This window comes from Aythya marila (genome assembly GCF_965140915.1).
Source record: "Aythya marila genome assembly, chromosome: 17".
NCBI lineage: Eukaryota > Metazoa > Chordata > Aves > Anseriformes > Anatidae > Aythya > Aythya marila.
The window spans coordinates 7287891-7305845 of record NC_139058.1 but is presented as its reverse complement, the minus strand read 5'-3'; the positions used below and the strand labels follow the sequence as shown (position 1 = coordinate 7305845).

Here is a 17955-nt window from a genome sequence, read left to right as displayed (position 1 = left end):
TATGGTATTCCACAAATGTGTTAATTAACAACCTCCAGATGTACCAGACTGTGCAAATGACCAGGATGGCTAAATTGCCTGAACTCTTCACATTTTTTAAGACTCAGAGCTCCAAGTGTCAGAGACCTTTTGATTTCTTTGCGCCACGGCCCCAGAGCGTTGTGTGCAACTGTAAAATTCAGGATGAACAAGTCTGTGGGGACGTGCAAAACACAATTCCCAACCTTCAGTGCTTCAGGCCGCTGCCTGATGTGAAGAGTCAGCCCGAGTGGCTTCCAGGAACGCTGTTCTGCTGTCCGAAACAAATACAGCAAGCGGTAGGACTTGGAATGCTCCCGTGTGGGATTACTTTATTTTCATGAGACTTTATAGTAGTAAGGGGAAAAAAAAAAAGTCTCATTTAATCAAAGCAACAAGCCAGTATGGTATTGTTTTGTTCAGCTCTGCTGTACAGACTTGTTGCTGGTCCTTACCTCTTAAAGATGAAACTTTGGGAATAAAAACATTGCCAGGGGAATCCTCTGATTAAAATCTAGTTTATAACAAAAGGCATGAAAAGAGGATGCTCACAAACTGCCCAATGCCCGTAATAAATATGGACTTCTCTAAGATCTGTTGGAACTTGAGTGACTTCACAAGTCCACTGAATTAACCTGTGCACGCCGGTGCCTACTTCTGCCACGGTCAGCACACAGCCTTCCTGCTGCCTCTGCCCTGCTCTTCGATGGGAGCTCTCCTACGTGTCAGGAGTCATGATTCATACTTGGGAAAGGTGGTGGTTCTAGGAGATGTAAAGGATATTTGGGTGTAATGACTTACAGGCTTGAGTTTTGGTTTGCATGCGCAGGCAGCGATAAACCCTACGTACTGTCTGGAGCTGTCAAGGAGGTCATGAAGCCTTTTCTAGAAAGACTCCTGATACATCAACCTCTCTGCAGATTATTGAGTTTTAGTCCAGTGTTTTACCATGAACAATGGCGCCCTGCTTCCTTTAAATTCTTAGAAGTTGGGCGTTTGCTGCAGTTCTGTGCGCTGCTCTTGCTCTTCATGAAGGTATTTGGTGTGCACCATCAGAGGTGCAGCACGCGGGTGAATATTCCTGGCGAGGTGAAACTGGATGGTTCTGCCTCAGGCTGGTGCAGTGTGGTCAGTTGGCTGTTGGGGAGGTTGTGAATTGGTTACGGAAGACGATGGGACTCCTTCCTCTGTGTTTTGTTAGGTCACTTAATGCGAGAGGTTCAACGCTGCTATGTGCTGAACAAATGTTCAGTGCTGAACTATGAAATACGATTTATAGATCTGTCTGCCCGGTTTTGCTGTGATTAAAATTTGAGGCAAATTTCTCATCGATTTATCAGTAGGAAAAAAATCAACTCCCATCTACCTACTGAGTTGTTTTGTTTGCTTCTGTGGCTTGCTCATTCAGTTGCCTCAGAAGAGCAGGTATTTTATTCATGTAGGAAGTTTTGTTGCAGAAATATCTCTTTCCCCCCTAGCATTTATTGGAACAAGCTACATCTTTCTTTATAAACGAAAATTATCAGAATAATTACTGCTATCTGGAAGGAGTCAGCTCAGAACGTCCGTGGCATAACACGAAAACACCATTAACAACAGGCGGTGAGCATTGCTCTTAAAAATGCATGGCTGCTGCATTAGGTTGATGTTCCTGAGATGATGTTCTGGTGCTAGGGACTGTAAAACCTGCTGTTTGGTGAGGAGGATGAAAAGATGGTGTGTGGTGGAGCCAAGGTGGGGCTCTGGAGAGCAGAATTTGGGTTGTCATCCACGGGCTGACCTTGGGCAAGTCATGCTGGTTTGAGGAGTGGTTTGCTTCTTGCCTGCTTTTAATATTTTACATTCATCCTAGTATGGTAACGGAGAGAAGGAAAGTGATTGAAGGACTGGGGTGTTTCTAGAAGACCTTAGGAACCTTGTTTGTTCACGTGGGCTTTGTGTATTTGGCCGGATAGGCGAGGGTGCTGCGGAGCTACAGAAGGCATGGGAGTGGTGCTCTTCCCATGGACCCATGTGTGTCATCTGAGTGATGCTGCTGAATTTTACCTGCTTAATCAGGATTTTTGGTGCAACTATTAGAATCTAAGACTCTTTTTGGGAAAGCGTGCAAGTCTGGGAGCACCCTGTCTGCCACGTGAACGTGCACGGATGGAAAACGTAAGATCAGCCCCACCACCGGTAATTGCCCTTCTGTAACACTGCTGCCCCCTGCTTGGGCAATGAAAAGCCCAACATAGGGATGACAAATGTAAAAAAGAAACGGCAGCATTTTATTACACTCAGTGTAGGCCCACTACTTGTTTGGCAGACTGTCCTTTTTAATCGTTTGGGCACGCTGGGGCTCCTGCGGGTAGCTGCGGGGGTGCCGGGACAGTCTCAGCCCGGCCCAGCCCTGCAAAGGCAAAGGGGAGCCTGGGACACAAGGGCTCGAAATGAAGGACGGGAGAAGAGAAAATGATATTGAAAGTTAAATTGGCACGGGTCCAACCCAGAAAAAGCCAAACGCTGAGAACAGCAGAGGGGAAATGAGCAGCGGGAACGGGAGAGGCGCGGCAGCGTGACAGCGGTGTGGTGGTGGAAGTGTTGGTGTGCGTTGGCTGGTTTCTTATCCTGGGTCTTTCTGACCTGGCCGATGTCTGGAGTGGTGACAGGGTGGCGAAGTGCTCGTGCTCGCCCGCAGACACCCTCTGCACAGGCCCACAATCCGCTGCTGCCATAGCCAGCGCTCGGCTCAAAGCTTGGCCTCTCCTGCTTGCCTTCAGCGTACGCGTTCCTCACTTCCACAGCCTTTGGTTTGTGTCCATGACGGCCACAGACCTGATGAAACTCAGGAACAATTGGTGGTGGTTAGCAGGAGGAGCTCGAGGAGGGCAGCCACGAAGCCATGCCAGGAGCCCTGCGGTGGGTGCGTGGCCATCAGCTCCCGTCATGGGACACGGCAGGCACCCGGCGGTGGTCGGAGCTGTCTGCAGGTGTGCTGACTTCTGGAGGCCACCTCTTCAATTAGCAGGTTCCCAATGGTGCTTCTGACGAGCGTGGCTGGTTGGGGTCTCCGTGGGCTCGCCAGGAGCTCTGCTGTCCTCACACCCAGCCCGCGGCGCTTCGGCAGAAGCACGGCCGCTGCTCGCCGCGCCTTTGCCAGCGAGCGAGCAGGGGAAGGCTGCATGAGAAACCATTTGTGCTGAAACCCGTGAGCTGTTGCTTTAAAGGGAAAAAAAAAAAAAAATCCTTTGTGGGCTGTGGAGAGAAAGTGCTAGAAGCGTGCGGGATCATGACTGGAAAGCAGGATCCCTGAGTGGCGGCGGCGGCGATCCTGCGCGGCGGCAGGGAGCGAGCCGGGACGCCGGTCCCGCTGCCGGGACAGAGGAGCCGGGCTGCCAAGGGAATGAGGCAAAATGTTGCTCTGGTGTTAAAAGGCAGCAGCGGCGGCTTTGCTAGACATGGAAGTCACGTTTTTCAAGGGATTACTCGGTTGCAGTGCTTTAAGCCAACCTTTCTGAGGAGCCCGGTCGCTCTGCATTGCTTTGTGCTTCTGAGTCTTTTTTTTTTCCGCACGTATGTAATACTGGAGGTTTAAAAAAAAAAAAAAAAAAAAAAAATCTGCCAGGGATTCAGAAGGCATCCCGCTAGCGATCAGCTGACACGCCGAACCGAAGCTGCAATGTGTTGCTTATTCATTTTGTACCGTGGGAGCTGCAGGGGCTAGCAGAGAGCTAAACTATGCATTTCAAACAGCCGTGCTTGTGCAGAAAGAGGGCTGAGAGACAGGCAGCCGCCGAGGAAAGAGCACAGCTGGACTTTCTCCTTGTTTTTATCCATTTCTGCAGGATCATGTATTTATAAGGGATGAGGTGGGCCACAGGGATCGCAGGCCTGAGGTGCGGCCTACCCAGTCAGTGCAGAATCAGGCCCTCCACTACCGGAACCGAGAGCGCTTTGCCACAATCAAATCAGCGTCTTTGGTAAGCAGCCCCCACCCCTGCTCTCTCTCTGTCTCTCTGTTTCTCTCTCTCTCTCTGGGAAGGGGTCAAGAAAAAATTTTTTTCTCTCTTAATTTTTTTTAATCTGTTGGCATAGCAACTAGATATTGCACCGAATGATGTTTTAGCCGTGTGTGTGAAATGTAAGGTGTAGGGTATCTGTAATATCTGGGCTTTCACACTGCATATCTTTCCAGCCGATGTGGAATAAGCCACATTTGTGGGTGAAGCTAATATCGTCTTAGATTTTTTTTTTTTTCCTCTTCCACCTATCTCCTTTGTTAGGGCTGCTGCTATTAACAAATGTGCTTGTTTGCATGTGCATTAAGAGTGTCTATGTGCTTGTGTGAAATACGGTTAAATGCTGTGGAAATGCAGATGCATATGGGTTTTGAAACAATAAGATTGCTGTTTCCAGGATGAGCTGCTGCCGATTTTTTTTATTATTTTTTAATTATTTTTCCCATTCATTCATTCATTTATTTCAAACAACTGTGTTGTGACTGCGCTTTGCAGGCTGATCCCCGGGCGGGATCGCGGGGTTGCAAGAGCCGAGGGCTCACGGCGGGGCTGTGGGCTTACAAAGAGGAGGGGGATGGGCTGAATCCATCCAGATTTGTACTATTGCAAATGTGATTGCTGTAGGATGCCTTTGTAGTAGCGAGAGGGGTGTGTGCCGCCAGAGTTGGCGGCCGCGCCGCCTCCCCGGCACCCGCGCGGCTGCGGCCGGCGGCAGCCTTCGGAGGGGCCCGCTCGTGGGAGCGGGGTGAGAAGCGGGGTGGATGGATGGATGGACAGATGGATGGATGGATGGATGGACATGTCAGTGAAAGATTCGGGCCCCCCGGCGTTGGAGGTCACATGGACAGGAGCGTTAGGAAGCACCGTGCCGCTTGCCTGCTGCCATGACATCATCCTGGACCAGCCCCGAAATTACAACAGCAGCCCTCCCCTTCTTGCTCTGCCCTGGCTGAATGATTTTTTTTAATTTTTTTTTTTATTTTTTGCCTTCACCACCACCATTTCTTGATCCCCCTGCACAGATCTGCTCGATCTCTCCGCGTGCAAGAGGCAGCGGCGTGTGTGTGACCACAGCTAAAGGTTGCCAGCCGAGCAGAAAAGCAGCGGCAGTGCCAGCAGCCAAATACCTTCCCGTATGGTGGTTGCTGCTGCTGTGAAATCCTGAAATGACGCTGAGGCGTTCAGACCTGTCACCAGACACTTTGCAGGCTGAGATTTGGGGCAGGGCATCTGAGTTCCACCTTCTGCAGGGGTATTTCTGTGTAACACCACCTGACTGCTCCCTGGGGCTGAGTCCCCTGCTCCCCATCCTCCTCTCCCCGATTTCAGGATCCTCCTCTCCCTGATTTCAGAATTGACCTAGAAATGAGCACGTTAGAGGTCTTCTGGTCTCCTGGAGACCCTCTGCCTTGCACATTTTTTCTCTTTTGTGCGTGTGCATACAGCACAACACCAGCACTGTTGCCTGCACTCAACAAATAAAAGTAGGATACTGTTAAGTTGGCTGGAAGGAAGAAATGATAAATGGCTGAAATCCCATCATCCAAACATGTATGTAAATTGATTCCTAGATCATTGTCAGTTTGAAACGTACTCATGATCTCTTACTCCCCATGGAAAGCTGCACCTCCTGTCCTGCCCTCGGCAGCAGAGTCCATCGCTCTTCTCTTCCTCGGACGTGTCCTCCCTGAGCTTCTTGGGTGGGTGAAGTTATCGTGCGGTGAGGCCCCCTTGGGAGCTGGTCAAAGAGGGTGGCACAAGGATAAGGACAGCGAGGTCTTCACAGTCCTCTGAGCTCTGGGGAAGGCAGCAGATGTCCCAGGGTCACTTTTCAGTCCCATGGCAGTCCCCTGCGGGGCTGGGACCGTGTAGGCCTTACTTAGCCACTTGGATTTCCTGAATTGCTCCGCTTCAATCACCAAGTGATTAACAAGATACCTGGCCAGGAAGATGCTGGGCTTTTTGGAGAACTTTTCTGCTTCTGATTTTCTGTGGAACACGCTCTGATACGGCTTAGAGTTCACACCAGCGCAGCAGTACATGCATGGCACCTTCTGGGACACGGGGAAGTCCCAACCCTTGTCTCATTGTGTTAGCCACTGGGCCTGGGGAAGAGCACACAGCATGTCATGTACAAACTTCATTGTTCCCCATCACATGCGTACGTATCCTCTTCCCCAACAAGAGAGAAGTTCCCCAAAACACCCCCTGGGTGTTACAGGAGGCATTGCTGTGTCCTTAGGTTCTGAGATTGCAGGGTAGGGAAGTAATTTCAGTTTGTTTACAAGAAAAATACTTTAATTTCAGTTAATTTTCTGTTAATTTCAGTTAATTTTATGATGGGCTTTCTCTTTAATGATCTTTCACCTCTGCATTTTCCAAAATGGAAATCTAGAAAACAGTCTAAATTTCAGCCTTTTCCCCCAAACACAAAGAATGCCAGTATACATCCTTGGGGTTGAAGTGCTGGCATGGCTGTCACACTCTTCTTTTTTTAACCCCTGTGCATTCAGTTACCTCTGCGTGACTGGAGGGTGTCAGTGGGTGGCACGTTGCCGGTCCTGCTATGGCCAAGGGAAAACTGTCACACCTGCCCCCTTGTCTCCTGTTCCAGTACCTGGGGGGAAGACAAGGTCTGGTGTGTAGCTGATAGGGGGAGGATGACCTAAACATGTCTGAAAGTTAGTGTGAAACCAGAAATCCAGACTATTCATCTGTGTGAATTTATTCTTTCAAATGTTATCTAAAAAAATAAATAATCCTATGTGATAGCTCCTAGATCACTGCTGCTGACCATCAGTTGGCTTCTCAGCACCTGGGCACTGCTTTTGGGCACAGGAAGGTTACACAGCTGAGAGCCACATAGCCTGCATTGCAGAACATCCTGAATTACCAGAAAATGGGAGTTCTGACACCAAATTTAACGCTATGGGGTGATATTTGGGTGTCAGAACATCTGCTGAGGGATGTGCTGGACACCACCTGCGACAAGAGAAGAGGGCAGCACTGGAGGAGGGGCACCGAGTGCAGGGCCGGTGGGCTGCGCACGTCGCTTCCCCTGGACCAGATCCAGGGTCTCGGGTGCTCATGTTCCTGATGTTCACCCTGACATCAGGATACTGCAGGCTGAGGAAAGGCTTTCTGAAGGGCTCTGTCAGCTTGGAAGTCTGGTCTCTTCCTAAAAACAAGCTCAAATAGCTTTAGCGAGTGAAGGGGACCGCAAACAGGAGGGCTGCACTAGACAGCTCTGCGCTCCCGATGTCCCAGAGATTTTAAGTGCAGTTCCCCTGCCCTGTTTTTCTGCAAAAGCATCACATGAATAATAAGGAAACTGGGCAGGCTTTCAGATAACATAGTGAAATGGGTTATCCACAAAGGAACGGGCTGTGAATATCTCTCTCCACTCTTTCAGTGATGCTTTGATATTATTTATAACAGGCTTAAAAAAAAAAAAAAAAAAAAAAAGAGGGCAAATGGGGTTAAGAAAGCTGAAGGAGTGTTCTTGCTTTTTGAAACAAGTGCTTACCTTTGGTCTTATTTCAAGCAACAGTTTTAATAGTCACTCATTCCTGGACCACCACGTTCTTTGGCCATTGTGTGTTCCACCTTCTTCACCTCTTATTTTTCCTTATGGCACTCTTGGGACAGCATGGAACGGTGCTACAGGAAAACACTCTGCGTATTTCTGCTGTTGTATTCAAAATCGGTATCTGAAAAGGAGATCAGGTGCCAGCCACATCTCCATCTTACTTCACAGATTATCAGTGATCCATAAATTAAAAGTTACAACCAGGAACCTAAGCCTTGGAGCTGAGAAAGCTGCAGTGAAAAGGAAGGCTGCAGGTTGTGCGTGTTGACAAGACTGCACCTATCAACATTTTCCAGTGAAAGGTGTTCTTTTAGATACGTGCAGAGAGGCACTGGTTTGCATTTCTGGGTGTCTTCCATACTCAACCCCTTAGCTCTCCACCACCTCACATATTTCCTTGATACCTGCTTTTGCAGCTTTCAAATGAGATGATCTAATGGGTAAAACTTCATAGAAAGATCAGGCAGTAGGGACCCTACTGAAGGCCTTGGCGTTCTCTTTGAAATCCAAATACTAGCAAAAATATTACATGATCTCATCCTGGGTGTGCGAAGCCAAATGTCTGGGTACATGTGAGCACTCTTCTCTGGCTGTGGCCATTAAAATGACATCGGGACAGTGTGACACCAAAACCTGGTGCGTTCACATGGTGGCTCTTCCCCTGCACCCTCTTCTGCTGAAGCAATGACATGTTTTTCCAGATGCTTGTGCTCTTCAGCAACTCATGTGGCTGCTGCCAAACAGATCCTTGCCCTAAAATACTGACTTGTTCTTTCTTATCTCAAGGAGGTTCTCTCATCGTGAGGGGCTGCTGGTGTCTTGCTCAGTCCTCTGCCACCACCCAGCAACGAGGACTTGGTATTTTGGTTAGTTATCAAGAGGTGAGAATAACCCTCGCTTGGGAGAACATTCAGTGTCTTGGTAGAGCGACATATATATATAATTATTTTATTTATTTTTTTTTTTTAAAAAGGAACTCTAAGAACTGGCAGTTTAGAGAAGTTGTGAGCCCAGCTTCCTTACGTCAAGCCAAAATCTTGGAGAGTGAAAAAGAGGAAGTTTGGATTTTGTGACAAGTGAACTGCCTGTGAGAGTAGGTTGGGAAAGGCAGCTGCCTGTCTCAGCGCTGTGTATGCCAAAGATGCAGGGGGATAAGAAACTGAGGAAATGTCATGCCTTAATAAAGGCTGCTCTGTTTTATGCCGAGTTTTGGTTCTGCTGATGACTGATTCAACGTGCTTCAAGTAGGTCTTCAGGAAACCACAGTTTTCTGCTTTAAAGGATCCTGACATTTTCTGGTTACGTGGAAAAGAAATTTTGCAGTGAGCAATTCAGTTTTAATCTTTCCCCATTGTTATCTGTGGGATTACATTTGCAAAACGCTTCTTAAAGTTCAAAGTGCCTTTGTCTAAGAACGCTAGGGAGGTGATTCCTGAGACTTGCCCAGATCTTGTTTTTCAGACGGTCACTGAGGCCGTGCACCCATCACAGGCTTCACCTTCAGAACCGTAACCATCCAGGTGTTGACATATTTAGTCTGAAGTGCCTCTCTGGTACCGAGCTGGTCACATCCAGCAGCTTATTCCAATCTCTTTCAACTTCACCCTTGCTGTCTTCGAGATCACTGTTTGTGGACCTCATCTTCGAGGCCAGAGTTCTGAAGAGTGTTGGTATTAATTAGAGATTACGGTGATAAATTAACTCTGTAGCATGAGCATGCTGAGTGCAGACATCAGATCCATAAAACGTCCACAAAGTCTGCTGCCTTTCTGCTCCCTGCTGCCCTTCTTCTCCCTGGTCTTCAGGAATGAAATGCTGCTTCTGTTTTTTAGAGATGAGGGCAAAGGGAAGACTGGCAAGGTTGGTAGTGGATTTTTAGATCTGTGTTTCTTATGTTCTTGCTGTTTGCCGTGTCCTGCCAAATTCTTGGTGCTGAGCGTGCCCCGTACAGTGCTCTGCTCTTTGCAACCAGGCAGGGCCTGAAACACGGTGCAATTGGGCAGATCCTGCACTGCTTCCTGCTGTTACCAGATCTCCCCAGCTTTTCTAAGCTATAGCAGAACCCCCCCTAGTACCAGCTTTGTGTTTCAGCAATCATTCCCACATCCCCACGTGTTCTGATGCCTGGCTGAGGTGGGTTTCAGTACCCAGCCCTGACCATATGAAGGCAGGCTTCCTCCTTACACTGGTGGCTGAGGTGTCAGCGTGTATTCAATCACGACGATTTCAAAATAACATCCCAAAATTCCTCGTGCAAGGAGGACATGATTTGTATGTCAGCACAATGAAGGTCTTCAGGTGCATCCTAAGCCTGAACTCACCTTAAAGGTCCCCAAAATGTGACCTCCGAATGGTGGCAGTGCTGGAGCAGGTGCCAACTTCTTCCCCCTGGCTGCCTCTGGAGGAATTCCTCAGCCAGGCCGGGCTCTTGCAGGCTGCAGGAAGGGAAGGACTGTTGGTTCATGAAGCTTCTGTAATCCCCTGCAAAGGGCTCAGCTCTGCTGCTCATGGTTAGTGTGAGGGGAGATGTCCCCTCTTCTGGAGTCAGACTGCAGCTCTACGTGTGTGCGAAAGGCTTTTCGCTCCCAAGGCTGAAAGATCTAGGCTAGAAGATCTGCTCATCTTCTATATGTGAAGTTCCTGGGACTGTATTCTTAATTAAAAAAAAATAATAATTCAAAAATTGGTCTTGGACACTTTACATCTTTTGAAATGGAAGCATTCCCATTCAAGTTTTCTTCTGAAAAATTTTGGCACAACTTACTGGGTGTTTTTTTCCCTCTTTTCACATGGCTGTACTTAGGCATGGAAATGATGTGGAACCTGTGAGTTTGTTTCAGCTGAGCGGGGTTTAAAATCTGCTTAGACCATCTGATCAGTCTCGTTAAGAGCACACAGTTCCAGAACAGTGTTCCCTTGTTAGAAAACTTTCAGTTCTGGTAGGGAATGAGCTCAGTCTGCTGTCTTCTTGCATTTCAAGAAGAAATTTTGAAGGAGGTGCAGGAAATAGGTATTGAGGGACTGAACTGGTGCTTCCAGGAACGGGGAGTTTCTCAAAGTGGATGCCACCTTGTAAGCCCACGTAACCTTCAGGATTTGAGCCCTGTGTTTGAAGAAGGTTGCACAGCAGCCACCTGCATTTCCAGATCTCCTCTGGTGTTTCCTGTATTGATGGGTAGTAACCCACTGGTTCCTCTGTTCATAACGTGACGTTTTCTGCTGTGTTACTGAAAATGAACGTGGAGTTGTCAGGAAAATATGGGAGGGAAGAACGAGGAGGGAGAAACCTTTTGTCCTGGTTTGTGATATTAAACAGCAGCACCCTGTGAAACCCCAAACAGCAATCATTCCCTGGAAGTTGACTCCTAAGAGCACAGCAGAGCGCGGCCTGCTTTACAGGTAAGCAGTGAATGGGGCAGCGAAGGCGGCCACCTAGCAGTTCTTTCCCTTTCCCTGCCATCAGGTTACAAGGCAGATCCATGAGCATGAGCAGGAGAACGAGTTGCGGGAACAGATGTCAGGATATAAGCGGATGCGGCGCCAGCACCAGAAGCAGCTGATCGCCCTGGAAAACAAGTTGAAGGCCGAGATGGATGAGCACCGCCTCAAGCTGCAGAAGGAGGTGGAGACGCATGCCAACAACTCGTCCATTGAGCTGGAGAAGCTGGCCAAGAAGCAAGTGGCTGTGATGGAGAAAGAGGTGGGTACACATACAGGCTCCCTAGGCGTACGAGAAGCTTGAGAGGGAGAGGTTTGTACCAGCTCTCAGGGAAAGGGCAGTGGAAGTGCTGCTTAAACCCATGGTCACTGCCTGGAGCTGCAGATTTGTGAAGGAACTGCACAGCCACGAGCTGACCCTCTGGGTGACGGGCGCTCCACTGGCACCCACTGATGCTGTAGCTGTGGAAAGTGACCGACAAACTTTGGGGGCACCTTGGGGAGGCTTCTGCCTCGTGGCTGAGGTGTGTTATTGAGGCTGTGACAAAGCTCGTGGTGCTGTAACCCGTCCTTCTGCTGTCACTCAGCCTGTTCAGAAATTGGTACGTTAATTACATGGTAATTAGTGGGCTTCTGCCCTCTGGGGTGGTTTCGGTGAAGAGACAGAAAGAGGAAGCTCTTAAATGTACGTGGGCATTATGGTTTCTTCCTGTGCAAGCAGCTTGCATTTGGCCAAACGCTCATGACTGTGTCTGGCATAGGATGGGAGAATGACAGACAAAAAAAATGCCCAAAAGAAGACCAATTTATGCTGGATTCAGTACCTGCTCCTTCACCCCTGTTCTTTTTCCTTTCTCTGTGACTTGCAGGCAAAGACGGCTGCAGCAGATGAAAAGAAATTCCAGCAACAGATTTTGGCTCAGCAGAAGAAAGACCTGGCGACCTTTTTAGAAAGTCAGAAGAAACAATACAAGCTTTGCAAGGAAAAGATTAAAGAGGCAAGAAGCCATCGTTTTGGGGGCTGAACGGGGTGTGGCATGAACATGAACTAGACTTTCTTTTTGATTAACCTGAGCCAGCCCAAGGGTTTAAGGGATGCTGTCATACTTGGAAGCAAATTTAGATTCCCAGCTAGTAAAGTTTCAGGAACTGGGATCATCTGGCAGCATTTCTAGAATTAGGGATGCTGGAGGAGCCTTTGTGGGTTGCTGTAGAGCAGAATCTTTGAAAGCAAGGGTGATGAGGGGAAATGGGAGTTCATAGAGCACTCTTCTTCCCCCTTTCCATCATTTGTTTTTCCCCTCAAGCCATAAGCAAGCAGAACAGAGGTACACGTCACTTGATTAAAAACCCAGGGATCACTTACATGAAGTAGAAAAAAGGCAGGCTGAGGGATTTGGGGTTGTTCAGCCTGGAGAAGAGAAGGCTCCAGGGAGAGACCTTCCAACAGCCTGCCAGTACTTAAAGGGGGCTACAGGGGAGCTGGGGGGTGGGACTCTTTGTCAGGGAGTGCAGTGATAGGGGTGGTGGTTTTATACTTAAAGAGGACAGATTTAGATTAGATATAAGGAAGAAATTATTTCCTATGAGGGAGGTGAGGCCCTAGCATAGGTTGCCCAGAGAAGCTGTGGATGCCCCATCCCTGGAAATGCTCAAGGCCAGGCTGGATTGGGCTGGGGGCAGCCTGGCGTGGTGGGAGGTGCCCATTGCAGGGGGTTGCAACTAGATGATTTTTAAGGTCCCTTCCAACCTGAACCATTCTGTGAAATAAGTAACTTCAGTGCATAGCCTATATCTATCCCAAACTACGTTATTTAAGTACATCATCCCACCAGGTAGAAAAATCCTTTGCTGTTATGATGAATGTAGAGGGGACAGAATGGACAGTAAAGAGCTCCACAGAGGATCTGATTCAACAGACTTGAGCATGAGTTGAAGTAAAGGAAACTTAAGCACAAGCTGGACTCCTTTGTAAAACAGGTGCAGAGCTAGGAAGGGAGCCAAGGATTTTGACCCATTCTCTTTTCTGGATGGCCAGAGCCTCCCCTGCAGTGGTGTTTTCTGTCTTTTCCTTGCTGCAGTGTTCAGCCTTGAGGCATTTGTGCATAATTGCCATTTCTTCCTGCTCCTCTTGGTGTGTTAATGCAGCTCTGGAAGCAGTAGGGCTGGGCATGGCAGGGGGATGAGTCTCGTTCCCCTTGTGCCTGCTCATTTTGGTGTCCTTCTGTGAACGGAATGGCAGAGGAGTAGCCAGCAACAGAAGGTCCTCCAAGTCCCATGTCGCAGTGATCCTAAGGAGAGTCTTGTTTTTTTGACTCTGTATGCATGCAGGAAATGAATGAGGACCACAGCACACCGAAGAAAGAGAAGCAGGAAAGAATATCCAAACACAAAGAGAACCTGCAGCACACGCAGGCTGAAGAGGAGGCCCATCTTCTCAGCCAGCAGAGACTCTTCTACGACAAAAACTGCCGTTTCTTCAAGAGAAAAACGATGATCAAGAGGCACGAGATGGAACAGCAGAACATTCGGGAAGTATGGCACTCTTCAGTTCTTTTTCCAGACATTTCCTTAACTGTTCTAGCTTCATGTCTGTAAAAGTTTGCTAGCTGCATGATACTAGATCTTCATATTTTAAGTTGTCAAACAGAACAGAGAAAAATGTAGGAAAAGTGTTTTGGGAACCCGTTTTCCATACAGAAATGTAGCTGGCACATGGCTGCTTTTATTTATTGAAGGAGGAGGGTGGCAAGACTGGCTCGCAGAAGGAAATACTATGTGGGCTTTTAGATTTTTTGGGGGGAGCCTGTTGGGCTGCTTTCACAACGTGGGGCAGTTTTTGCCATGGTAGTAAGCATCAGGGCCGCCTGTAGGATGGGATGGCTGAAAGGACATCAGGTGAGGAGTTGTGCTTGTTGGCAGAAGGAAACCCACGCAGTTAAAATTGGTGTAGTGAAACAGTAATAACCTTAACAGAACAATATGGAGGTTGCAGACCAAAATGCTACAAATGTTAATACCAAAAATTCAGTCCTGTTGTGTCTGTGCTCTGAGCATCTGCAAATAATCAGAAGTTGGTTTTGCCATTGGGCTCCACTCAAACCAGTGCTCAACGTGCCCAGAAGGGGTGGCAGTTTAAGGAGCAGCTGTTTAACGTCTGGCTTCTCCTCATTTTTTATTAACCCTCGCTTTATGGGCTGCATGTAGTCAAATACCACGTTGCAAAAATAATTATTACTTCTAGGTATTTTTCTGTGGTCATCACTGTAGGATCTGAATTCTTCATGGAATGTTATTTTTGGACAAGGACTATGAGAAGGGGAAGGTATTTTAGTAACGGCTGAGAGTGAACGAGTGGTCAAAAAATTCTAATAATCATTTATTTAGTCTGTTACCAGACTATTCCACCATACTAACTGCTGCCCAGTATTTTACCTATGCAGAGCTTTGCTGCTGTTGACTTTGGATGTGCCTGGGGCTGCTCAGCTGCTTAGCGAATCACACCCCAAAAATTAATGACTGTGTGAAAAATCAGATTTGGGCACACTTAGCACTGTGTGTAAGCTGTGTGGCAAGGGTGAGAACAGAATTCAGTTACCTAGTATGCTGTTTGAGTGTATTTTAACCAGGAAACACTCCTCTGAGTTCTTGCATTTAAGCTCTAAGGAGACTTACTTCTCCGAATGATGTAAGTGTTGTTTATTTCCTGAAAATCATGCCCTTACTCATTAGTTCATATTCACTGGATAAGGTACCTGAAGTAAATAACACCTTTAAAATGTTTTTTTTCTTGATGTTTCAAGTCACCAAGAGGTTTTCTTGTACAAATGGAAAAGTGTTTGTGAGAAGTAGAGTGCCTGTTTGCTCTCCCTGAACTGAAATCAGGGGTGGAATGGGCCCCACAGCAGCTGGTTGGCCTGTCCGAAGTGTAAGGCACAAGTGTCACAGGGAAGGATTTCAGCATATCAGTAGATCTCATTTTTTATTTTGTCTGTCAAGGGTGCAGCCTTGGCTTAAACACGAACACGTGCAGTGCCTTCACAGGGGTTAGAGCAGATTTGGAGGACCTGTTTGCAGGTGCTGACGTTGAGCAGTACAACAGGATTACAGCATGAAGCAACAACTCCGAATTCCTAATGAGATTTCTTGCTTTGACTGCAAAAATTTGTTAGGCTGAGCCAACACGGGGCACTCCCTGTGCTGGGCACTGGATGTGTACGTAGCGCAAAGCGGCCCCTGCTGTGCCGGAGCCTCGCATGAAGCGCGGTGATGGGTTTGTAGGCTGAGAGCTGAGGCAGAGGCAGACCAGCAGACCATCTGTGAAGGTCACCACATCGCCAGTGAGAGGTGCAGCTGTAATCACTGCTCAGCTGAGCTGGATTCAGCTCCAGGCTCTACAGGTTGTTGGCACTACCCCGAGACAGAAATAAAAGCAGCAATCAGGGAGAGAATCACTCATCATCCCCTTCCTTGGTCTGCAACGTGGTGAAGGTTTCCCTAGACTGTAGGGCTCTGTGTGGAGGAACAGTTACGTACATGTTGTGAAGTAGCATGAAACTTGGAATATATTTTAATTTTACAAAAAGATGCTGCACCTGGGGCCATAAATTACTTGTGTGTGGTGGCGGACTGGGTAAGAAAAAACAAATCTATGTTGGAGCTTTCTCCCCCGCTTTGGCCATTCTAGTATTAGTGATGAATAAGAAGCTTCATATCTCTGTCTAGCAGAGATTTAAATTTAAAACAGAAAATACCTAATTCTGCACATTGCTGTCAGTCACCCCAGCTTGGAGCACCCAGGGATGAATTAAAAACCTCAGGGCTCTCAGCAGATGCAGGCGGCTCTCATGTGGCCCCAGTGCCACCTGCTGGAGACTCACCAGGGGACCTGGGAGCTGGCAGAGGAGCAGTAACAGGGGTGCTGGGTGGCTGCTTTGTCACCATTCCCATCGTGCTGCTGGTTTCGGGTTTTTCTGTGGCATGTGAAAGTCATAGAAGCTGTCTAAAGGAGCAATTAGGGCACCCGGCCTTGCAAATTCAACTTCTGTCTTGTGCTCTGCTGTCCTCTTGTGCAGGAGTTAAACAAGAAGCGGACCCAGAAAGAAATGGAGCACGCCATGCTGATCCGGCACGATGAGTCGACGCGCGAGCTGGAGTACAGGCAGCTGCACACGCTGCAGAAGCTGCGAATGGACCTGATCCGGCTGCAGCACCAGACTGAGCTCGAGAACCAGCTGGAATACAACAAGCGGCGAGAGCGGGAGCTGCACAGGAAGCATTTCATGGAGCTCCGGCAGCAACCAAAGAACCTGAAGGTGCTGGAAGCTTTCCTTCCTCCTCTTCCACCCTCTGTCCCGCCGTGCTTGCTGTGCGGGCAGGCTGTGCCCCTGCTGCTCCTCTCACAGCACCCACACTGCGGAGCCAGCGTTCTCCACCAGCTCTCCGAGCTCTCCTCTGCGTCGCTTTCCTTTGCTCAGAGCTGGTTGGTGTAAGGAAGTTGCAAGCCACTGTAGCAATGAGCTCAACGAGGATTTTATTTTATTTTTTTTTAAGTGCTGTGCTGATTGAGGCTGCTGGGTAAAACCAGGCTAGTCCTTAACCCAGCGTGACAGAACTTGCTTCTGATGGATGAGCCGTGCTGTCTGCATGCCCTTGCTCGTGTCAGCCTACAGACCTCGATGTGGGAAGGGGCTGGCTGATGCTTCCTCACTTTCAAAGGTTACGGAGGGAGAGAACCTGGGCGTGCTGAGCAGTGCTCTGTCCTAGTCCAGCCGCGGGTTGGTTAGAAACCTCTGAGCTGCCCTGGGAGATCACTGCTCCTCCTCAGGATGCCCTAAAAAAAAAAAAAAGGCAGCAGAGTGCTTTTATCCATCTGGTCCCACTCTCACTAGCTGCCAGCTCTGCTGTCTCCACGTAGTGTGGTTGTGGTGAGGGAGGCAGCTGGTGGAGGCGTTTCTGGGTATGAGAACGGGAGGCCTTTAAGAGCAAGGCCGCCCTGCGTTTTGGGAGGCAGGTGGCAAGGCGATGGGCTGGGCGAGCTGCAGGAAGCAGTGGCAGAAGGTGGAAATAGCTAAGGAGGGTTTCGTCGGTCCTGCTGCTGGCCCAGGCCCGCGGTCAGCAGCACCCCAACAGGGGCTGGAGCTGGCGCTGCTCGTTAGGTCGCTGCGTGCATGGAGCAGCTCCCGGCCGGGTGCAGAGGCAGGAGGTGGCGCAGAGCACGGGCAGCTGTGGCTCTCCTTTCGGGTGCGCTACAACCTCCCCGTTCCCAAAGCCCTTCGTGCTCTTCACATCGTTCCTTCTTTGGCAGGCCATGGAAATGCAGATCAAAAAGCAGTTCCAGGACACGTGCAAAGTGCAAACTAAGCAGTACAAAGCACTGAAGAATCACCAGCTGGAAGTAACTCCAAAGAGTGAGCACAAGACAATTTTGAAGAGCCTGAAGGACGAGCAGACGAGGAAGCTCGCCATCCTGGCAGAGCAGTACGAGCAGAGCATCAACGAGATGATGGCCTCGCAGGCGGTAGGTGCAGCGTGAGGCTCCTCCTGCCCCCGGGCCGGCGGCGTGGGGGCAGTCGGGCCGTCAGTCCGTGCAGTACGCGGTGTTCTTCCCCCTTACAGCTCCGGCTGGACGAGGCTCAAGAAGCGGAATGCCAAGCCCTGAGACTGCAGCTCCAGCAGGAGATGGAGCTCCTCAACGCGTACCAGAGCAAAATTAAGATGCAGACAGAAGCACAGCATGAAAGAGAACTCCAGAAGCTGGAGCAACGGGTGTCGCTGCGCAGAGCACATCTGGAGCAAAAGGTAGGCACCGGGGGGGCTGCCAGGGGGTTCCTGTCAGCACGTACCCCTCTCGCGTGGGGTCGGCGCCCGGCCGGGAGCTGCCGCGCCGTGCCCTGAGGGGCTGCTGCC

At 49.1% G+C, this 17955-nt stretch overlaps 1 protein-coding gene across 7 annotated transcripts in view; it reads left to right on the top strand.

Moving 5' to 3' along the window:
• The window catches only part of TAOK3 (TAO kinase 3), an 83320-nt gene that overhangs the window by 62611 nt on the left and 2754 nt on the right, over positions 1-17955 (top strand). For all 7 annotated transcript variants that reach the window (XM_082774476.1, XM_082774470.1, XM_082774471.1 and 4 more), the window contains 7 exons: positions 3846-3980; positions 11072-11308; positions 11916-12044; positions 13378-13581; positions 16122-16361; positions 17354-17566; positions 17665-17847. In XM_082774476.1, the coding sequence (XP_082630602.1) occupies positions 3846-3980; positions 11072-11308; positions 11916-12044; positions 13378-13581; positions 16122-16361; positions 17354-17566; positions 17665-17847 (1341 nt within the window). The remainder of the gene's footprint in view (positions 1-3845; positions 3981-11071; positions 11309-11915; positions 12045-13377; positions 13582-16121; positions 16362-17353; positions 17567-17664; positions 17848-17955) is intronic.